This window comes from Vanacampus margaritifer, chromosome 14, assembly GCF_051991255.1.
Source record: "Vanacampus margaritifer isolate UIUO_Vmar chromosome 14, RoL_Vmar_1.0, whole genome shotgun sequence".
NCBI classification, from domain to species: Eukaryota; Metazoa; Chordata; class Actinopteri; order Syngnathiformes; family Syngnathidae; genus Vanacampus; species Vanacampus margaritifer.
In genome coordinates, this window is record NC_135445.1 from 1,754,309 (window position 1) to 1,777,886 (window position 23,578).

Below are 23,578 nucleotides of genomic sequence, written 5' to 3' on the forward strand. Positions count from 1 at the left end.
ACGACGTACGCCGGACTGAACGCCGTGGGCGCCGCCCTCAGCCCACAACGAGCACATGTCCTGATTGGTCGCGCCGCTCTGAAGGAAGCCTTTGTGAACGCCAACCGTGTGCCTCCTCCTGGCCCTCTCCTCAGAACGCTGATCTTTACCTCGTCTCTCACCGGACATCAACTGAGCCGTTTTGAGCTTTATGAATGGGTTTTTGGGCTTTTTGGGAACTGGGGGAGGTGGACCTTTGACTTTTGGCTTCTCCGCTGGTGTAACGTCCGGTATCATCTCTACACTTGCTAATCCTTTCTCAGACATGAGGTGAGTTAAAGGTGGAGGGGTGACCACCGCGGAAAAACGAAGAGGATCGGTCTCCGTTGCGAGCTGTGCAAAATGTGACACACCTTCACAGCTTTCTGGACTGCACTTGATGGGATCGCATTGTTCGAGAGACTGTCTTGAACAAGGTTTCTGGGTCTTGGAGGTGGACTCTCTGGAGAAGGTTTGGCCAGCCTCCGTTGTGACTGCTTTCACCCTCTTTGAGACTGCGCCGGCAAACCTGTCCTGACCCGTCTCAGCAACTTCCCCGTGTTTTTTTGGTACGGTACCTGGATTGTCCATCATCTCCGAGGAGGCGTCACAACTCCGCCTGTAAGCCTCCTGAACTCTGTCGCCATCTGTCTTTATTGTCATCTTTGGTGCCTCGTTGTGGCGTGTGCTCACGTGCCGCACGTCTTCTCCTCCGGTTGTTTTGGTAAGACTCAGTCTACCATCTGTCTTGTCCAGCGAACGATTACCCAGATTTCTGTCTGGCAGGCAACTCCTGGACGGTTGCGCGGCGTCTACGTCGACTCGGTTCCTGACGAATGATTGACAGTCTTCGCCGTCAAGCGACATACAAGCGTCATCCCGTTCCAGAACCACAAAATCCTCCTCGTTTGGAAGTCGGCATGTATTCCCGCTGTCCGATCCATCCCCGCTGGCCTCCATAGCCGCAGTCCTGTTACAGGCTACAGCCTTCTTGGTAGGATCCAAAGTTTGTCTGGTCTCCCTGAAGTTCAGACCACATTTTGAGTCCTCAGCCGTACCCGTGTCACGCCGACCCTCCCTCTCTCCACCCACCGCCTCTTCTGAGCTAGTCAGAGGCCCGTCCCTCCCACCGAGATCCCTGATTGGCTGCTCAATTTGGGGATCCATATGCTCGTCCGTCTGCTCCGACAAAAGCGAACCTCCTTCGGCGGACGCGACACCCTCCCGTCCTCTTGTCTCTCGGTTTTTCTCCAAGCCATCAGGCGACTCCTTGTCCTTGTCTTGCATCTTGTCCACCTTCTGACCCATGGTTCCAGCCCTGTCTTACAATCAGAAACACACCAGTCGAGACACAGCCGGCGGATGTATTAATAGCGGCGTAACAAGGGTGACATCACAGAACAGGCGTCGCCGTCTATCTTTAAACCATCCCGAATCCCCTCTCCTCTATTTCGGTGTATTCCTCGCACCCGCACCCAAAGGCCTTCCTATCTATCTTCTGCCATTCTGCGTGGCAGGAATGCGCTGCTGGCTATAATTAGGCGGCCCGCATGCAGCCAGTGAGTCAGGAGGCCAATAAAGGCAACCGGACACGTGAGATAAGAGCCAGTTGACAAGGTCACTTTGAAATTTAGGGGAAGTCCGATTTATTGGAGAAGCATCAGAACCTTCTGGAGCGGTTCCGATGTCCCCCTCAAAGGCATGCAGTGTGTTTGTGTGTGTGTGTGTGTGGGGGGGGGGGGGGGGGGGTATTTTTTATTTTATTTATTTTTTTATTTTTCTGTCCGATTTTTGCTTTTACTGCTTACATTTGAACACAGATATCGTACTTGGTGAAAATAGCTTTGCTACTTTTGTCAACTTCCACGGATTGCATCTCAACATCAAAAAGAAAGTAAGTAAAAATCAGTCAAGTCAACAATGGCTGAGACCTTATTGACCAATTCATGACTTTGAGGTCTCGGGGCCTTTTAAGGTGTACCTGCACGTCTACTTGAGTACATTTGCCACCTGTGCCGTTTTTTTGGACGCCGGCCTTTGTTTGTTCCGCCGATTGTTTTGGTTACGCTGCCCCACGCAAAGGTCACGGAGAATTTGCGTCCGGAGTCACGGGTGGCTTGACGCCTGCCCTCGATCGTTTGTTTGGGGGTTTGGCAGATGATGGATGGGGAAGGTCGGGAGGGATTATCGCAGAACGGCGGGGACAAAGCTCAGCTGACTTCAGGGCCACGTCCAGGACGGTAATGGTTATTTTTAGGCTCGGAACAAAAAACGGTACAGACGCAAAACGACAGGGAGGATTTTGAAATGGAAGGTGGCTAAACAAAGAACGGTGAACTTTTCACACTCGTCGCTAAACATCAGAGGTGACCGGCGACACGCGTTCATGAATTCATTAGGCCTACTTCAATACTTTTGTAAATGGAAACGAAAAAATTCAAATCAATTTGAGAAAATTCTGCTTCTAAGGTGTCACAAAATTGGCATAATAGGATTAAAATGTCAGCATCGACCACAAGACTTCAGTTGACTCGACATGTATTTTTCTTTAGCCTTTTCGGGGGGCATACATGCAACTTAAAACATTCCTTTAAAGTGAATTTCTTGGTATTCAACCTCCGATTGTCTACTGTAAGTTACTCGAAAGGGATCGGTCGCAAGAGATGTTTTTACCAAACGCCTCCTTTTTTCTTCGCTCCTCAGCTGGCAAAGTGTTTTATCAGAGACTTGTGACTTGGAGTGCACAAACTATTATCCTGATTTGAGACTTTGCGTCTTAATGATCTTTATGGAAGATTTATGATTTATTATCTGGCGCTCTGTATGCGGTACACAAAAGGTTAAGTAAGGTGAAAAATCAAAGTTCTTAATTATTTATTTTTTTGTATAAAAAAAAAAAATCTGCTTGCTGTATTTTTTGTTATTTTCTCCTTTTTAGTCGGCATTGTAAAACGTGTAAACATCTTCCCATACATACTACATTGCATATTGACCTAGCAGGGAAACAGCGGCTAAACCTCAGCGATGTTAATTTCTATTTTTAACCGTCTTCAATGAAAGATGTTGAAATGAACAACTGAAAACAGGAGGAACAACACACACACAAGTACAAACGTAACATTTACTCTATGTAAACAACATATTAGGTACAAAAATGTTTACGTAAAAGTGGGAATACTTACTGTGCAGGACGCCTAAAAAAAAATCCGGACGCGCTTCCCGGCTGTTTTCCTGCAAGCGTCTGAAAGTGAATAACTTAATAAGAGTCTCAAGGGGGAGGCACAACAAGTGTTGTGTCGGTTTTGTTTTTCCTTTTCGCTCCGTACATTTTCAGTAATTTTATTGTCATAATAAATGAATGAGCGGTGCATAGCACTTGTAAACAATTGGTTCAAAAAATAACCCAATTTGCGTCCAAAAAAAAGGGTCCGACCCGTTACTTGGGTCAGTTTCTGGGTTGTTTTATACAAAATTATTCACTTTTGTGAGTTGGTTTGTGTAAAACGACACAACAAGTCGGGTCAAATCGTACCTTGTTGACCCAAATTGGGTCATTTTTATTTATGGGTTATTTTTTGTAAACATTGGGGGTTGTTGTGTGGGTTATTCATTTAACCCCTTTTTTTTTTGTTTAATCGGTTTGGTTAAATGAATAAATCCAGTAATAAAAGTTGGGTCAGTTCCATTTAAAAGCCAATTTGGGTTATTTTTTACCCAACTTTTTAAAAAAAACGTGTTTCCTCAATAAGTCCATACTAGTACGTTGGATAATTTGTTTAAATAACAAGCACATGTCACCAAGGCTGGACTGGCCATCTGCCGTACAGGGCAGATGCCCGGTGGGCCGGCATCTCCTGGGACCGACGCAGTGCTTTTTAGTTATTTTCCTCCATTTTACCCCAAGAGACCAGCCCACAATTTAGAGGCACCAGTTCATTCATCAAATTTTGAATTTAGACAGCAAACTCAACTAACATCAGTCAAAATATCAGTGGCAATCACAATTTCTTCCACTCTCACTTCCACTCCCTCCCTCGGTCACACACAAGGGTTGAAATGAAAGCAAAATGTAATTATTGAAATCTAACTAGTGGAGCGGACCGGCAGCTCCCTGGGATCCAGTTAACATTGGATAAGGAACAAAAGGAAGTATTGTTTTCTTAAAAAAAAAAAAAAAAGTAACCCTCATCCAATTAAAGGAAAATCCACACAAAACAATCTCCCTCGTGGTTGGTGAACAGCACGCAGTCATCCTCTTGCTTTCCTGCACGCCAAAAACAACAAGAACACGTCAGCCAAACAAAATCTTTTGGATAGCTTTCCCGAATCCTCGAAACAAACTTAGACGCCATGTTACGCCCACATGAGGCAAGCGACTTAGGTTCGAAAGCGTCTTAATTTAGCATCACCATCTGTCTAGGATGCCGACTTCCAACTGCGGATCATTTGGGGAAATTCATTAGTAGGAAGCCATCAAAGTACACGGTCTGGAATTTGCACAAAATGGCTCCTCCAAACCAAAATGGCTGACTTCTTGTTCAATTGCCGGCATGGGTTCGGTCGGATCAGTTCATTTCAACTCAATATGGACCAAAGACAGACTGTATACTTTTTGGGACAGTTCAAACATTAAAATTTGGACACTGCACAGACCCAAGACATACTTTGATATTCGTACCATCTGAAACAATGTGAACATGAAAAGAATAGTGCCCATGTATCTTTATTATTATTATTATTATTTTAACCAGGGTCCAGGTCGGAGTATGAATTGACCAGCATGAACACTGACATGTTTTTATGTCTCAGTTACTCACCATTTGTAACCCTAGTCTTGAAAATGAACAGCTTTTCGTGCGAGATAGAAAGAAGAATTCATCCTGCGTTCACACTTGACACATTTGTATATTTTTGGGTGAAACCGAATAGAGTCACGATCGGAACACGGAACGGCGACACTTGAAGGCGGGCTCAAGTTGGGTTGAAATATGCAAAATCAAGACCCGTGGACTTGAGCTATCGTCTTGGTGGTGCACTGCGAGATTCTTTGTGAATACTGTTTAAGAGGTTTGAGACATTTTCCGTCAAACTGCGATCTTATCACCGATAGACCAAAAATCGGATCCGAGCTTCCATGGTTTTGTAAAAATGACATACGGTACCCCTTGAGAGTAGAAAGACTTGGCGGTCCTGTTTGTGTTTCCAGGTTTCAGATTCCAGAAAGTGTTTTTGACTAAGGCCAACCGGATGCATTCAGCAAATCAACTTTGTCTGATTCCTACCACACAAAGTGGCCAGTCTAAAACTTTCTGGTCCAAGTTCGGGCTACCCTGTCATGGGAAGCGAGTTCCCCCCGTGTTACGCAACACCACATCGCCCGTCCTGGCATTTGGTCCCTGAATCACTCAATTTCCGACTCAGCCTGAGAAGCGCTCTGTCCTTCGGGCTCCGGTTCATCCATGACTTCCACGTCTGCAGAGTTGCAAGCATGCGTCGGGTCTTCACAGCTTGGGGGCGAGACCAGTTTCTGGCGTGATAACGGTACCTCAGCGGAGCAGCAGTACTGGCTGGAGACCGGCGGGGCGTGATCCGTTAGAGACTGTGGAATGAAAATGGTCCCAGGAGGATCGATGCAGATGGTGGGGAGGCTGCAGTGTCGGGTGGGGTAGAGGCGGTGGGAGCGCGCCCCCGTCAGGCGCTCGCAGCGCCGGCCCTGCGGTAGACGCAGGCAGCAGTCTTTGCAGGACTGGTAGGAGGGTTTGACTTTTAAAGGGTTGCCCGTGCTCGCGCTGTCCTGCAGGGAGGAAAATGGTAAAACAGTCAGTAACTCCACTATGTAAACGTGGAGTGCTGTTACAATCCAATATTTTTAAAATTGATTACCCTATCAATTATTCCATCGACTAATTGAAAAATTACTATTTTTGTTTGTTTTGTTAGTCCACTAAGGTTGTACGTAAATGGAATTGATTGAGTGGATATACGTACTCATAATTTATTATGTTCTATACATGTGCATCATTAAACACCAACAAAATTTGCCTATGCTAAACAGTTAGCAATCGCGAATACCATTAGCGCGCTAGCGTTGACCACTTTAGGTAAACAAACACTAACATCATTATATCTACATTACACATGTCATAGTGTCGTAAAAGCCACTTATAAACGATGCTTCAACAGTATTCCACGAGTAAACAAGTGTTTTAGCCTATGCTAAAATGTTAGCAATTGCGATTAGCATTAGCTCGCTAACATTGCACGTCATTGTGTCTTAAAAGTCACTTATAGACGATGCTTCAACATTATTCCACGAGTAAACAAGTGGTTTAGCCTATGCTAACAGGTTAGCAATCGCGATTAGCATTAGCTCGCTAACATTGCACATGAAATTGTGTCTTAAAAGTCACTTATAGACGATGCTTCAACATTATTCCACGAGTAAACAAGTGTTTTAGCCTATGCTAACAGGTTAGCGATCGCGATTAGCATTAGCTCGCTAACATTACACATGAAATTGTGTCTTAAAAGTCACTTATAGACGATGCTTCAACATTATTCCACGAGTAAACAAGTGTTTTAGCCTATGCTAACAGGTTAGCAATCGCGATTAGCATTAGCTCGCTAACATTGCACATGTCATTGTGTCTTAAAAGTCACTTATAAACGATGCTTCAACAGTATTCCACGAGTAAACAAGTGTTTTAGCCTATGCTAACAGGTTAGCAATCGCGATTAGCATTAGCTCGCTAACATTACACATGAAATTGTGTCTTAAAAGTCACTTATAGACGATGCTTCAACATTATTCCATGAGCAAACAAGTGTTTTAGCCTGTGCTAAAAGGTTAGCAATCGCGATTAGCATTAGCGCGCTAACATTGCACGTCATTGTGTCTTAAAAGTCACTTATAGACGATGCTTCAACATTATTCCACGAGTAAACAAGTGTTTTAGCCTATGCTAAAAGGTTAGCAATCGCGATTAGCATTAGCTCGCTAACATTGCACATGTCATTGTGTCTTAAAAGTCACTTATAGACGATGCTTCAACATTATTCCACGAGTAAACAAGTGTTTTAGCCTATGCTAACAGGTTAGCAATCGCGATTAGCATTAGCTCGCTAACATTACACATGTCATTGTGTCTTAAAAGTCACTTATAGACGATGCTTCAACATTATTCCACGAGTAAACAAGTGTTTTAGCTTATGCTTAAAGGTTAGCAATTGCGATTAGCATTAGCTCGCTAACATTACACATGAAATTGTGTCTTAAAAGTCACTTATAGACGATGCTTCAACATTATTCCACAAGTAAACAAGGCCTGGGGCTAGCTGTAAGCTACATGAGGCCAATAACTTCCTGTTCCTGTCTTCTTCTATGTTTAGAGACTGCCTTCTACTGGTTAAGTGAGGAACATCTTGTGGCAATTACAAACCTCTCTTAGGGCGAGAGCTAATAATTCCTGGATTTTGGCTATTAGGCGCCTCTTGACTTGTGCAGCCAATTTCAACTCACGTCAAAGGCTGCCGGGCAGCTTCGCTTGGCGGCCAAGCGGTTGCTGTTGTTGGTGTTGAGGTTGGCCAGACCCAGCCGGCTCTCCTCTGCGTGCTTCTTCCCCTCCAAGGCGGCCATCTCGGCCTCCTCCTTCTTGGCTTCCTCCTCGTCTTCCTCTTCCAGCGTGCTGAACTCCAGCCTCAGCCTCATGTCCTCCAGGGGGTCCAAACGTCCACACGTCTGCGCCCCCGTCCCCCCGCCGCCGCCGCTGGGCAAGGCCAGGTGGGCCACGGGGAAGCCCTCGTCCTCCAGGAGGGCGTCCCGCTCCACGTCCTCAATCTCGATGAAGACCCTCTCCATGCCCAGCAGGGGGGGCCCCCGCACCGGCGTGGAGGGCTCGCTGTCCAGCGCCGAGTCGGACAGACGTCGAAAGTAGTAGTTGTAGTTGAGAGAGTCCAGGGGCTCCATCTCCGGACCTCGGCAGGGGGACGCCCCGCAGACCCCCCAGGCCTCCTCCTCGTCCCCGTGCCGCTCGGAGCCCTGGCTCGAGGCTGGCAAGTTGTCCGAGACTTCCTCATCCATGTCGGGTCTCCACAGCTTGTTGTGATGTTTGCTTGAAAAAAAAAAAAAAAAAAAAAAAGAGTATCAAGTATAGTACCGTACACATCCTGAGCGATTATCCTGTGGTTGTGAATATTTTTGGGTGCTCTGCTTGTATGTGTTGCTGCCAGAGGTGTGGCAAAAAAAAAAAAAAAGATTCTCATAAGAATAGCTTTTCTCATTTAGTACGATTCAGAATCGATTTAAAGTGTCCCAAAATCGATTTTATTTAAATTATTCTACAGTCTTGTCCTTGTTTGTGTGGGCCTTTATTGGGAGCGCTATTCATGTTGTACACAATTTGGCCACATAGGGGCAGTGTGGTTCCACACATTCTGATATGCTGGCAAGTCACGATCAAGTTATGCAAGTAAAAGTTGTTGTACGAGGTCATCGCACGGCGCAGTGGCTCCCTGGTTTTCTTCTTCTTTTAAATTACCGGTGGATCACATCTATGGTGTATAGCGCCACCTACAGCGCCGGAGTCCCCTCTCAATATTCGCAAAAGAAGAACACAGAGAAACGGCTTAAAAAAAATCTAAAGCATCGGATGGAAACCAATGCTAGCCGAATTTTGTTCATTTCGCTCGAACCTTTATTTGATATCGTCTCTCTTGATCGCAAATGTCTTGCGCACGGGTCTGGAAAGCATCCAGCGGGGTTTGTGCGACCGCGCGACGGCGTTACCTGGCGTCCAGCGTGCTCTGGTATTCCGCCAGCTGCCTCATGAATCCGGCGTTGGGCTGCGCGATGCTCCGCTTCTGCTTGACGAAGTTGTACGCCTTCTCCAGGGGCCACCCGTACTCCTTCATGGCGTACGCCATCACCGTGGAGGCCGAGCGGCTCACGCCCAACTTGCAGTGCACCAGGCACTTGGAGCTGTTCTTCCTGGGGCCGAGGGAGGGACAATTGCACTCACCTATGTTTATTATTTACAACTGAAATTTCTCATATTTCTCCCGTGAGATTGTATGGATGAATCCGCAACAGTTTGGATGTGCTGCTTCCGGTGTGTCCAATCAGATGTCAGTCTCTGCCTGTTGCCATGTCTTGTAATCTGCCCACAGCCTCCAAAAATCAGTCATGCTAACTATATTAGCAATGAGCAATACAGTTTGCAATTGAACCAGCCACATTTCAAATTCATCCTCGCTGGCCCTTCATGACGTCTGCATTTGATTGGTTGGTCAGAAAGCAAAAAGCAAACTGACATCAGCATCTCTGCTGAGTAGAATGATTTGATTTACTTTTTATTTTTATGTTCTTGTCATTGTACTGTATTAAATATTGTGGCGTGCGCCTTATGAGGTACATGGCACAGTTCCATGCAATTATATTGCAAGTTCATATATTATTGTTTGAGTAAAAAAAAAAAAAAAAAAATCTTAAAACTAACTAAAAACACTTATGCACATTTAAAAAATAAATTAATGTATATTAAAAATATAAATTGGTGTATGTTATAATATAAATTAATACCTATAAGTGTCAGTCAAAATAAGAGTATAATTGTTTTTGCAAAGTATATATTTTTTAATATTTTTGGATGATTTTTTATACTTGTAAACATTGATATACTGTACTGTAGGGCTGGGTAAAAATAAATAAATAAATAATAAATTTTCCTTTTCATAGCTCGATATCGATTTATAAAGCCATTAATCAATTATTTTAATACAGGTTTTCCCCATGAATTCATACGAAAATAGAATTTTTAAAGGCCTTAATGTTGTTGTTTTTTATATCTTGCTGTTTTGTTTAGTTTTGAAATGTACCGTTCACTCTTTTTTTTTTTTTTTATGTACCGTTCACAAGAATTTAAAAGTAGTTTCTTACATTTACATAACACCCGACTTATTGCACTTCAGACAGTTCAGAGTTATTAATGATCAAATTACATCTATGAAAATAGTATTTTCATCTCATCCTTGCTTGGTAATAAAAAAAAATCATTTGACCAGTTACTGCCTCTGCATTACTTCATTTGGAATTGAATGTTTGTGGAGTTTTTTTTATTTTTATCATGTTCTTGACATTTAAGAGCAATTGATATATTGATCAATGTATGCATATGAATCGATATTGGATCAAATTAAGTGGGGATTTTTTTTATTTTTTACATCAAATCAAATGGAGTGTCCGATGAGTGCAAAATGTCGCATTTTCCCCGTAACAAGCACGCAACGGCGTCCGTCACCTGGCATTGGCAATAAAGTTGTAGGTGTCGCTCCAGTGGGCCAGCAGGTCGCTGGCGTCCTCGTCGTGCACGCGCACGTTGTGATAGGAAAAGACGCCCGGGAAGAAGTTGTCAATCTCTCTGCTCACGTTCACAATGTAGCCCACGCTGAAAAATGGCAAGCAAAAAAAAACAAAAAAAAAAAAACGTCTTTCTTTAGTTCATCTCATTTTACTCTGATACTGCAAAATAATATCAAATCTATCCGAAAATCTTTTTTTTTGTTGAAATCCTGGATTGGCATATTGTCCTGTTACAATCCAATATTTTTAAAATTGATTACCCTATCAATGATTCCCTTGAATAATTGGAAAATTACTATTTTTGTTTGTTTTGTTAGTCCACTAAGGTTGTACGTAAATGGAATTGATTGAGTGGATATATGTACTCATAATCTATTATATTCTATACATGTGCATCATCAAACACCAACAAAATTTGCCTATGCTAAACAGTTAGCAATCGCGAATACCATTAGCACGCTAGCGTTGACCACTTTAGGTAAACAAATACTAACATCATTATATCTACATTACACGTCATCGTGTCTTAAAAGTCACTTATAAACGATGCTTCAACATTATTCCACGAGTAAACAAGTGTTTTAGCTAATGCTAAAAGGTTAGCAATCGCGACTAGCATTAGCTCGCTAACATTACACATGAAATTGTGTCTTAAAAGTCACTATAAAAAGACGATGCTTCAACATTATTCCACGAGTAAACAAGTGCTTTAGCCTATGCTAAAAGGTTAGCAATCGCGATTAGCATTAGCTCGCTAACATTACACATGAAATTGTGTCTTAAAAGTCACTATAAAAAGACGATGCTTCAACATTATTCCACGAGTAAACGAGTGTTTTAGCCTATGCTAAAATGTTAGCAATCGCGATTAGCATTAGCTCGCTAACATTGCATATGTCATTGTGTCTTAAAAGTCACTTATAGACGATGCTTCAACATTATTCCACGAGTAAACAAGTGCTTTAGCCTATGCTAAAAGGTTAGCAATCGCGATTAGCATTAGCTCGCTAACATTGCATATGTCATTGTGTCTTAAAAGTCACTTATAGACGATGCTTCAACATTATTCCACGAGTAAACAAGTGCTTTAGCCTATGCTAAAAGGTTAGCAATCGCGATTAGCATTAGCTCGCTAACATTACACATGAAATTGTGTCTTAAAAGTCACTTATAGACGATGCTTCAACATTATTCCACGAGTAAACAAGTGTCAAAATATATAAAAATATCAAATCTATCTGAAGGTCCTTTTTTTGTTGAAATCCTGGATTGGCAAATTGTTCGGACTCATCTCACCCACAATCACGAAGTTCCTCCAGGTTGGAAGCGTTCCATTCCGAACCCTGCGCAACAAGAAATATTGTCATTTCGGTTTTTGACAAGGTGTTGAACACTCTAAAAACAGTTGGGTCAAAAGTAGGCATGGGTCGATATGAGATTTTGCCGGTATGAGAACCGTGAGCCAAAATATTGCGGTGTCACGATATTAAATGTATTTGTTACATTTATGCAAACAGTACATTTCAAGAAGACAGTAAGATAAAACAAAATGTATTTTCTTAACAATTTATGGGAAAAAGACTCCAAAAATCGATATTGGGCTTGAAAAGGAAAATCGATATCGATTATTCGATTTTTTTTAAATTCAGCCCTATTGAAAATATCCTAATTTGCGGCAACTGGCCAATTACGGCACTCATCGTTTCAACCCCCAAAGTCGGCGTGCGGTTGAGTTACTGTCGCTGAAGCATGTGGCGGCTTACCAAGTAGACGTGGTCAAAGATGGGCGTGGCTTTGTCCAGCTGGCCCAGGACGAGCAGCATCTCGTTGTCGATGAACTCCTTCAAGCCTTTCAGGTTGCAGCTCATGTGTTGCTCCAGCTCGTGACGGATCTGAACCGCCAAACACAAACAAAAAGTTCAAATAAGTCTTCATGCGTGACTCATCGTCTCGCGCGATGTCCTGATGCGGCACACGCCTGCTTGGACGTGACGTTCTCCAAGTCTTGGAACATCAGCGTGCCGCGCAGCTTGGCTCGGATCATGCTCTCCGTTCGCTCCCGGTCCGTCGGCCTGCGGGAGACCACGTGACACAACATCAGTCGCTGCTAGAGGCGGCGAAAAAATGGATTTAAGCGCTACGAAAGACAATGTAACTAAGACGTGTCTGCCGTCTAGTGGTGAAGGGTGATATTACAGCTACAGTCGACGCATATTTGCAGTTCGGCATTCATCAATTTGCGGTTTTATTTCAATATGTGGATTTTTTCCACATTTACACCCAGTTTATCATGAGAAATTTAAAGTCAGTATTTTTTTGTGTTGAAAAATATAATTAAAAAATAAATAATTAAATAATTAAAAATATATAAATGGGCCACACGGGTCGCAAGTTGCCCATCCCTGACTTAGATTTTCGAGTCACATGACTTGACTTAAGTCCACGATTTTCGGACTTGCTTGGCTAACACTTGCGACGTTAGCCAAAAAGCATAATAACCATAAAAAAAATCTGAAAGTGCATGCTAAATATATATAAATTTTATTTTATTTTTTTTAACAAATATTGTAACAGTAAACTTAACTCATTCTCACTCACTTAATTCTTTCTTTAATACTTTGTCCTGCACTCCCCAAAACATTTTTTTAAATGTTATTTTAATGTTGGACCATACAGAAGCTTCGATACAGCTTCTGACATGAAGAGGTCACTTAAAACAATGATAGTTATTACAAAAAAATGGCCAGCAGGTGGCAGCAGAGTATAAGAGACCAGCCAGGCCCATGTTGCAAAAAAAGCTCTTTTCCCCAGTTTTTAAAAAAAAAAACTGCTTTGTGAATAATGATGAAACTTAGCTATATTCTAATGCTAACCCTGTTTTTATAGCAATAGAACCTTGCAAAATCTGTCAAAATGCAGTAAAACAGCCAGGAGCGAAGGGGATTGCTTCAGTCAAAATGACTGGCAGTGAATGAGTTCAAATGTCTATTAAGCTAACGTCATACTGTTAGCCAAGCAAACTTAAGCCGTTAACATGCGACTTGAGCCAAGTCATGTGACTCGCGTCTCCGTCACATGTTGAGACGCGCAGAAGACGAGACTTTGGACTCACTGGTCCCCAAAGCAGGCGGGGGAGTCGGGACGAGTGCTCTCCAGGTCCGTCATGGCGTTCCACTCGTTGACGCAGCTCTGCTCGGACGACATGCGGCTCTCGTAGAACGCCGTCCACGCGAGGGACGGCCCGCCGGGGAAGTAGCTGAAGCGGCGGGACACCTCGCACGCCTTGTGCACCACCTGAAGGGCGCACCTGAGCGACACACGGGCAAGTTCGTTCACAGGTTACAAGTCACATTAAATGCAGAAGTGATCTATCTTGATCTCTTTTTTTTTTTATATCACAAAAACCTGACATTTGAATGAGGGTGTGTAGACTTTTTATATACACTGTAGACAGATACATAAATAACCATACTGTAATGATGAATGAGAATACAATAGTCTAATCAGTACTTTGACTTTGAGCAAGGTTGAGTCCTGTGGTGGGAATCATCCGAGCCAACTCACCACATGGCCTGCACGGACACGGGCTTGAAAACATGCGAGCGCCCCGTCGTCTTCACACTGAAGCCTCTGGAAAAACATCAACAAGAACACGAGTAAGAAGACGGCGACGAGTGGAGCATGTGTGGGATGTATACACACACACACACACACACACACACACACACACACACACACACAATGTGACAATTGTGACCAATTTTCAGCAACAACTCCTCTCATGCAACTCACAAAAAATAAATGCTGGTAATTCACTGCTGTGCCACTGGAGGTCAGTAAGAGTCAAGATTCAAGGCCTAGGGAATGATAGCACCAGGCTATGCTATCATTTGTCAGGTTTCCATCCAATTTTTTATGCGAATTTACTGAAAATGCGCAAAACGGACCTGCGACTTTTATGCCCGTTTCCATCTGTTCTTCTCTTACGAATATTGTGAGGCGACTCCGCCGCTGTAGGTGGCGCTACACACCATAGAGATGTGATCCACCAGTCATTTCAAAGAAGAAGAAAACCAGGAAGTGACTGCGCCGTGCGATGACGTCGTATGGATTTGCTTTTGTAATTCTTGGTCAACCGTAAGCGTTTCTTTGCTGTTTTCCATCTAAAATAGTATTAATATTCGCTTCTTTAATTAATTCCAAAATATTTCTGTTTCTGTTTCTTTATGATTGTATTCTAAAGACTATCTTACCCGTCTCCATCCAAGTGTATGTTGGTATCGCTCCACAGCGGCAGCACCATCCCGATGGAGGAGATTTTTCTAGAGGGGGTCACGGCAATGAGTACATCAAAAAACAAAATGGTTGGATGCCACAATCATATCGCAGGGATGGAAAACCTGTCTTGGTCCGTCAGGTCCATCCCGAGGACGACGTTCTCCTCCGTGTCCTGATGGCCGCTGGTGGACACCACCAGCATGTATCGCACGCGCTCCGACCAGCCGCTTTCCAAGCGCACCGCCTGACAAACACCGTCACGCCAAAAAGTCAACTGAGTGCGGACGGCGCTGACTCCATTTATGCTTGAAATATACTTTTTTTTTTTTTTAAATATTGTTAACAGCTGAACTTGTATTATTTTGCACTTCAATTTATTTTAAAAAACTAAATTCAGAGAATTCTCAGTTTTATTATTATTATTTTTTTTTTAACTTTTGCTCATTTATTATAAATGAATCAGAAATTCACAGTTAATTGTTTGTGTTTTATTTTGGAGCTTATCACGTTTCTGTATAAAACTGTTAGAAATTAAATGTTGATACTCAAAATACACATTTTAATCTGAAAATAAAAAACAAATAATGTATATGTACAAATTTCATAATAGATTAAAAAAAAAAAATCGGACTGACAGCAACAATTTGATTTGTACAATTTGTTTTTTGTTGTTGTTTCCGGACCATTGAGCCTAATAGTGATGATAATAATAATAATAACAAAATATATATCTACCAGCTTGATGCGATCTTCCGAACGGAGCATCTTAAACATGACCTGCAGGTGTTGAGGCAAGTCGCCTGCAAACAAACACAAGCGCGATGTGAACGTGGCCTTCTTTTTTTTTTCTTTTTTTTTTGGTGGTGGTTGTTGGGGTTTGGTTGGCTCGTACCTGCATGTTTGTGCTGGGTGGGCGTGTCGGGGTCTTCTGTGCTGCCCTGCTGGAGGAAGAGGGCAGCACCCTTCACCATAAAGAAGCTCTCGTTAATGCTGACAACAACACACAAGAAAAACAGAACTTTTTTTTAAAGAAACAATTCTGACTGTTTGAATGATAACAACGGACAATAATTGAAATACTCAAAGCAGTAAAAAAAAATAAAATAATTTTTTAATCAGTAGGATATGTCTTTACCGTCACCAATAAAATCTCAAATATTTGACAAACTCACCATTGGTTATTTTTACGATCCTCGTCAGTTCCAAAATCCTGCAAGACAAAACAAGGAAAACTATTTAAAAAAAAAATATACAAATAATTACATACAAGTAAATGTGCTTGAGTTTAAATCCTGAAAACACTCAATGTGAGTGACAGTTTGTTTTTGGCTATGAGGCAACCAGTCCAGGGTGCATCTCATTTCTGTCAAGTTCAATTAAGTCAACCATTAAAATTATTCTTGGGTGTAAATAGTTTGTCTATATTTATCATGCAACCCGTCCAGGGTTTACCCCGCTTCTCTCACCAAAAAAATCAGCTTTGGTTCGTGGAAGACTCAAAACTGAAAATTGGACATACGTGTCAAAGAATGAGTTTGACCAGTCCAGAGTGTACACGCGACCCTTATGCTGCATTCGAGGAAAGTCGGACTTTTCCAACTTCATACCAGGAAGTGATCACGGGACGCCCCATGGATCTTGTACATCCGAGTTCAATCTGTCACTCTACAATGGCGAGCCCCATAGAGAGACAGACCGTCAATGGCAAAACATAATAATAATAATGTTTCATCATTTTGAAACAAGATATTTATTTCTCCAACTTCCCACCTCAAATGCAGCATTCGGCCTGGGCGTTGAGGGAAGGGGAAACATTAAAATTGTTTATAAAATGCTGATATACATTCAATAAACGTTTTCCATGAAAAACGTGTGGAATGAATAAAAACAATCTCAGAAAACACAACAAAAAATCCTTTAAAATGTCAAAAGAAAGGAAAATCAGCAAAATGCGTATAGGCGGGTCCAAACCGCGAGTATGCGGGGGGTCGACTGTACCCCGGCCGATTTTTCTCTCGCCTCGTCTTCCTGTCATGCTCAAGCAAATTGTGGGGCGATGCTGCCCCCTGCTGCTCGAAGGCCAAACAGAAAACTCACGCACATTCAAACCGATTGACAATTTGAGGATGGGGAGGGATGTTCGTAATATTTTGGCCTTCCCCAAGAGACCAAATATTAGGAACAGCTCTCAACCAATCAACACTGAGCCTGGCCGCCTTGAAACAGGCAGGTGTACCTAATAAAGTGGCCGAATAAGGACTTTGTTGTTGCGCCGGAAAGCCAAAGCGACGATGCTCGTCCCTTCCCACGCAGGAATGCACTCATCATTCTTCTTTGAGTTCCACGCACGCTTACGTACCTCCCCCGCGCTGCAGGCCGAGGATGCTGCACTCGGGCTGGGGCAGCGCTGCAGCGTCACCAGGGCCATGGCCGGAGGAAGAGGAGGAAGATGATGGGAAGGGAAGATGCGCCGAGTTGGCCTGCGCTGTCGCCGGGCAGAAAACGCAGAGTCAGGCCGGGCGACGCGGCTCCTGGTGCGGGGGTTCGTCCGCCGGCGCTCCCTGCACAACCGGGACGAGGAGCACAAGCATGATGGTGACGCCGCTCATGTCATTGCGAGAGACAAACAGAACGTGTGCGCGCGCGCGCGCGCGTGCCATGCAGCTTTGTGGAGGCCGCCTCTGATTGGCTGGCCTAATTCGCGTCTGCGCTGTCATTGGGCCAATGTTGTCAAGGTGACTGGACAGACTCAGAACAGATACCACCCCATCAAAAATAAATAAAGTAAAAAACAACAACAACAACAACAATAACTATGATGACATTTTAGCAACATGCTATAAAAAATGTATTTAAAAAAACAAACATGAATGGCAAACAATATAGCTTTACTTTCCTTGCTTTTATTTCAATTTAGAACCTTTTTGGCTTTAAAAAATAAACTAAACTAAACCTAAAAACTAAATTAAAAAAACTGACGTTGGCATGTTAGCACCATGCTAGAAATAATAATAAAAATCACATGGCAGCCCCCAGCGTTTTTCATAACTTCATAGAGCCATAATCTTGTTTTTTTTTTTTAATCAACATCCAAAGATTACTCTTGGAACATAAGACAACATTAGATGAGAACTGCCAATTTTGTGGGATCTCTGAGTGAAAGAGATATTAGACAAATTACCCTTGCAGAGTACTGTACTCAAATAATGGCTTAACTGAACAGAGGCCCCTGAAACAAGGTGCCAAAACGGTTTTAAAACACAAACAAATTAATTATAGTGTTAGCACAACGCCTCTGCAAAAAAAAAAAAAAAAAAGTCAAGAAAAACCTTCTAGAACATCTGAAGTTTATTTGTAGTTAATTGGAGGCACTGTAAATAGTGGGAGGTGTTGTGCCGACTGCCATTTAACTCGAATTTTACAAAATGACATTCACAGCAAAGTTGATGATTTATTTATTCTTTTTAGGTTAAGGGGGGGGGGGGGGGGGGCTCGATATATTCCATTATTCTCTGAAAAACTTGTAAAATCTTTACAACAACGCATTTTGTGACAAAAAAGATCTAAGAAAACAAAGTCAAATTTTCAAATATGAAGATGTAATGTTATGTTAGTCATAGTTTAATGAAGAAAGAATATTAATTTCAAAAACACAGTAAACCCGATTCCCCCCCCCTCCCCCTCCCTCCCAGTTGTTCAGTTTTCGTGTTCAGGCCAAAGCTTGTAAAACTGTTGCTCTGGCACCACCTGGTGGCATCTTGTTGAACTGTTCCGAGGAGCAGAAGAAGACGCAGGTAAAGAACTTTATCGTTGCCTAATATGTCGTGCCCTCATTCTGTTTGGCAATTCAGACAGACGGCTCACTACTTGCTCCTCGTCACATATGGCCGCCATGACACTACTTTTCAAAGTGCATTGTGGGTAATTTTGAGTGCACTACATAATGGCGTGAGGCCATACCAGTGCACGATGTAGGAGAAATGTGCACATTCTGCTGACACAGCCCGCGTCTGCCCGCAAAATGCGCTTTGCCGCCATCTGGTGTCTTCTAAGTGCAATTACAAACCTTTTAGTGTTGGCGTGTCATTTACTCACAGACTTTCCCGCTTGAAAACATCGGGGGCCTCTGCAAACATCAACGTTTGAGTCCAACAAAACATATGACGAATAAATATTGGTGTCAACAGTCGAAAAGGATTGAAAGTGTGCTCCGAGCAACCAATGAAATTGCTTCCATTTTAATGATAGGCGTCTTGACTCCTCCCCTTTGCCAAAGTCCAAATCGATCAATAATTCTATTATTTAATGTACATTTTAGAAAGTCTCGTCATCGCCTTATTATTATCCTTATTTATGTGATGGAACCTCGGTTTTCGGGAGGACCAAATTGCACAGTTTTCCCTCCTTTTTCACTGAGGTCAGGTAAAAAAATTTTTTTTAAAAATCCCGCAATAAATGGAATCCGCAAAGTAGTTCGCTTTATGTTTAACATTTATTAAAAATGTTTTAAGGCCTTAAAACCCCTCACCACACCATTTATACACTTTTCTCATCGAGGCATTTACATTTTCTCACATTTCACTCATTCACTGCCACTGACGGCTATAGACGTCAAAAATTCATTTCAACTATTTCTATTAGTTAAAAAAAAAAAGTCCCACTTTTGTTAACAAGAGTATAAAAACCTCGATTTTTTTTATTGTACATTTAGAACAGATATAAAATTTGTGATTAATCGTGAGTTAACTAGTGAAGTCATGCGATTAATTATGACTACAAATTTTAATCGCCTGTCGCCCCTAATTTTTATTTTTTATAATGTATTATTTAAGTTAAACATTCTCAATGTTCAAACCTTCTTAAATTTTATAAAATAGTTACAATACTGTAAAAAAGAAAAGAAAAAGCATGCTAAATTGCACACCAAAAAATCCACGAGACAGCGAAAAGTGAACCACGTTTTACGTAAACATCCAATCAAAAATTAGGCCTTCAAAATAAAAGCATGCCAGCATAACAGTTTCACCAAACTCAAACTACTTTGTGCTGGTTTATTGAGTGTGGCTGCTAAATAAGTCACAATGTGGTCCAAGATAGTGTGATGAAGACTGCGTTATGCTTTTATTTTGAAGGCCTGACCTTTGACAGGATGTGTTACACAATTTGGAGTTTATTGCTTTGTGGAATACAAGAAAGTGTAACATTTAGATGACTAAAAAAAAACAAAAAAAAAACAAGGAAACTGGAAAGTTTTTTTTTTTTTTTTATTTCACCTGTAAATTCCGCCAAGGTGGTCCATAACAAGTCTCTGTAGTCCTCCGATGTCAGCAACGTACATTCCAGACTACAGCGCGGTTCGATTTTGCCTCCCCGGGGTGGCTGTCAATCACATTGAGGTTTCGTTGGTTACACGTGACGCAGAAAGGCGAGGAAAAGGCAAATGACGGCGCTTACCTCCGCACAAAATCGCCAGATTGGAACATCTCCGTTGTCAGCAGAAAGATTCCAAAGTACGTTAAAACCTCAAGGCAACACAAAAAACAACAACAAATCTTGACGACCAGAACGGATGTGACCAAGCGGCGAATGTTTGTCAAGCCAAACCATATGAACCAGAGGAGGAGCGTGGTTTTGTAAAAGCGGCGTGTAAAAAGAGCCCCGAGACGCCCACGGTTGTTTTTCTGCATCAAAATGAGAACAAATTTGCCGGTAACCAGCGTGAAACGACATCGTGGCCGTGGAAAGGCGCCCCCGTGTGGCCGCACCTGCACATTGCAGACGAGCCTTCCTCCTTGTGGTTGTCGTTGGCGACGATCGCTAACGTTGCCAACGACGCCGGCCACGTTTCCATTCAGCAGGTCGAAAGCGAGGACTCTCGGGCAGCCGCTGCCGACAAAAAACACTCACAAGCTTGCTGGGTTTTTAATTTTCTTTATATTACATTATTTTAGTGGATCGAATTTTCATTTCAGTTCATTTCAAATGGACTTGAGCGGAGAAATGTTGGGGTATTTTTCCACAACTCTATACATTGTTATTCCATTTATTACTGTTAAATACTTTACAAGTAAAGGGCGGTCATTAATGGCGCGTTACAAAAATGAGTGGCGTTAAATTAACTCATTCACTATTTCTATTAGTTAAACATTTTTTTTAACAAGAGTGTGAAAACCTAGAATTTTTTTTATCTTACATTTAGAACAGATATTAAATTTGTGATTAATCGTGAGTTAACTAGTCAAGTCATGCGATTAATTAATTAATTTAAAATTAAAATTTTAACCGCCTGACACCCCTCATTTTTTTATATTTTTTTCAAGAACAGTACTGGAATTGTATATTTTAGTATATTTTTATTACACGTGCATTCAAAAGTTTAGAGAAGGTCAAACTCATTTCACCAGGAGGTTGATTTCACCTCCGTCCTTATATGTGGCACGCGTGCTATATTTTTGTCTACCTGGTAAATGACAAACGTTATGAAAGCCAAAGTCACACAATGCAATAACGTCTGCCGGGAAAAAAGCGGCGTCATCAGCAATAAGGCCGACCGACCTTGCCGAGTTGCAAATCTGGGCCCGAGTATTTACGGCTTTTATTACGGACGCAATGTTTGAAACTGTTGGGACACTCATAAATAGCGCGGGATAATACGGCATAAATACAGGCGGCCACTTTCATCTTATTTGGACTCCCCGAAAGAGCAGAAGAAGCCAACAAAGCGGAGAAAGCGGAGAAAGCGGCTCTCATTTGCGCCGGCATGGACACAAAGGTAAGAGCAAGCAAATGACTAAATTGCGCCTTTTTTTTTTTTTTTGCTACGGCTGATTGACAGTTATTATTTTTTTAGATAATACAAACAAGTTTCATATTTATTTCAGTCTTTTTTTGTCATTGGATCTCATTTAAATGGCAAAATGTCCATAATTGTAACGACAGTAAATGAGAGCGCATGCGCAGTCAATTTATGCGCATAACGGATGACACAAATGGTAGTGGCAGTCCTCTAACAGGTTCTCAAGTTGTGCCACGGATATGTTCGGTCCCGCCTTTATTGATGCCTAGACAGGAAACTCCGTTTGAAATATTAAGGAGAGGCCAAAGTTGGTCTTCTTTTTGTCGTCGTTGCTTAAAAGTGAACCGCAAGAAGATGCGGCTGCTGCCATTAACTCATTCGCTGCCATTGACGGCTATAGACGTCAAAAATTCATTTGAACTATTTCTATTGGTTACATTTTTTCCCCCCACTTTTGTTAACAAGAGTATGAAAACCTAGAATTGTTTTATTGTACATTTAGAACAGATATAAAATGTGTGATTAATCGTAAGTTAACTAGTCATGCAATTAATTATGATTAATTTTTAATAATCTTTTCTTCTTTCTTTTTTTAAATCGCGTCAGGCGATTACATTTTTTAATTGTAATTAATTGCATTGCAACGATTCAAAACTTAACAAATGTAAAAAATAAAAAGGCACTTCAATGTCTCAATTTGTCTTTCAAAGCCGACTGGAGCGAATCATTGAAGCGGAAATCATCGTCGGCCATTTTGAATCGAAAATCACTTGCGAATCGATTGCGAATCGAATTGTGACATTTCAACGTCCCGTCTCACGCGATTCCCTTCATGACGTCACGGCTCTCAAGTGCACTTTGTAATTAGTTTGAAATCCATCTATCTAATCAAAGATCAGTAATCGAATACCTGCGCTTTCATTTTGTGGCCGAGACCCCGGAAGGATCCGGTTTCTCCATCCTTGGATTACAGAATAACGCACACACACACAAAAGCGCAGAACGAGCGTTTGCTGCCTGAGCTCCATGAATGTTTAAGCGGCCGGGCCGGGGCGGGATGGGCCGGGGCGCGGGGGCTCACGGGCCCGCGGAGGTCATTACTGCCTCATTAAGCAAGCGCCAGGTCGGAAGGAGCCGTCCGAGCGTCCTCCTCGTCCGAACCGTCGGCGGGCGGAGCGAAGACATACAAGCTGCCGGCGTTCCATCATGGGCGCACCTCAGGGCTCCTCCAAGTGCCACTGAGGTTTTTTTCTCGATCTGCATTGCAGTGGAAACCCATTTGAGTTGACCGGGCCACGGGACCGAGTCCGTCATGACTCACATGGCTTTGGAAGTCAAGGAGGTAACGATGCAAACTTCTTCTAAGTTACTAACTTCGTCTAACAGGACCCGATTTTCTGCATCCCGCATCGTTTGCAAGCCCGAAGTCGCCGCCGTCCCAAACTCGGGACGTTTGCGGTGCAAATCATAGCAACACGGGGCTAAGCGTGCCCCGTGTCAGGTTTCCTCGGGCAGCCGGAGCCCCCCGAAGGCGCACGATTGCAATTTCTCTCTCAGCGTGCGCGACTGCCACTCGGCGGCTCCGTAACAGGATCCCGCGTCGTACCCGGACGGACGGCGAAGACAAAAGGAGCGGCGGCCTCGGGGTCGGATAGACTTTCCTCTTCCTCCGCCGCCTGACATCAAAATTTGATGTTTACTCTTGTTAATTGCGGGAAGGAGTTGTCACGCCGTAACAGAGTCAAGATAGAGCCGCGTGTTGTTTTCGGGGTCGACACCGTTGCCGATTATCGGTCGTTAAGCAGGCCGATAACCGATATTTGAAGCCGATATTCATTTTCATTAAAAAAAGGGGGGAATATCGGCGTCATGATTTTTGAAAATAAAAATGCCAATCTTGACTTTGTTGTAATGTCTTAAAGCATGACTTCATGTTAAAGATGAGATAGCTTTCAATTTGAAAAGAAAAATGCACTGAGCTGTCACCGTCCTACAAATGCAATTATGCCATCTAGTGGCAGAAAATGACCTCAACACAAATCAATATTGCCCTCTTTTTAATTTAAATTCAATTTGATGAATTATTATGAAATTACTGTCTCAACGACTAAAAGATGTAGCCATATTTC

The 23,578-nt window shown here is 42.5% G+C and overlaps 1 protein-coding gene across 3 annotated transcripts in view; it reads right to left on the minus strand.

Annotated features, from left to right (window-relative positions):
• Positions 1-4,725: 4,725 nt before the first annotated feature.
• The window catches only part of LOC144063960 (protein phosphatase Slingshot homolog 1-like), a 34,749-nt gene continuing 15,896 nt past the window's right edge, over positions 4,726-23,578 (minus strand). Inside the window, exons 5-23 of one of the 3 annotated variants that reach the window (XM_077586042.1) lie at positions 20,419-20,539; positions 20,258-20,334; positions 20,108-20,175; positions 19,927-20,032; positions 17,013-17,214; positions 15,826-15,863; positions 15,546-15,643; positions 15,389-15,453; positions 14,776-14,897; positions 14,629-14,697; positions 13,940-14,005; positions 13,488-13,682; positions 12,354-12,447; positions 12,139-12,267; positions 11,672-11,718; positions 10,314-10,460; positions 8,804-9,004; positions 7,538-8,129; positions 4,726-5,812 (exon numbers count right to left, since the gene is read on the minus strand). In XM_077586042.1, coding sequence (XP_077442168.1) covers positions 5,420-5,812; positions 7,538-8,129; positions 8,804-9,004; positions 10,314-10,460; positions 11,672-11,718; positions 12,139-12,267; positions 12,354-12,447; positions 13,488-13,682; positions 13,940-14,005; positions 14,629-14,697; positions 14,776-14,897; positions 15,389-15,453; positions 15,546-15,643; positions 15,826-15,863; positions 17,013-17,214; positions 19,927-19,991 — 2,523 coding nt within the window. In that variant the 5' untranslated portion in view covers positions 19,992-20,032; positions 20,108-20,175; positions 20,258-20,334; positions 20,419-20,539 and the 3' untranslated portion in view covers positions 4,726-5,419. Of the gene's footprint in view, positions 5,813-7,537; positions 8,130-8,803; positions 9,005-10,313; positions 10,461-11,671; positions 11,719-12,138; positions 12,268-12,353; positions 12,448-13,487; positions 13,683-13,939; positions 14,006-14,628; positions 14,698-14,775; positions 14,898-15,388; positions 15,454-15,545; positions 15,651-15,825; positions 15,864-17,012; positions 17,304-19,926; positions 20,033-20,107; positions 20,335-20,418; positions 20,540-23,578 lie in introns of those variants that run through there. The other 2 variants (XM_077586043.1, XM_077586044.1) reach the window with 2 other exon arrangements.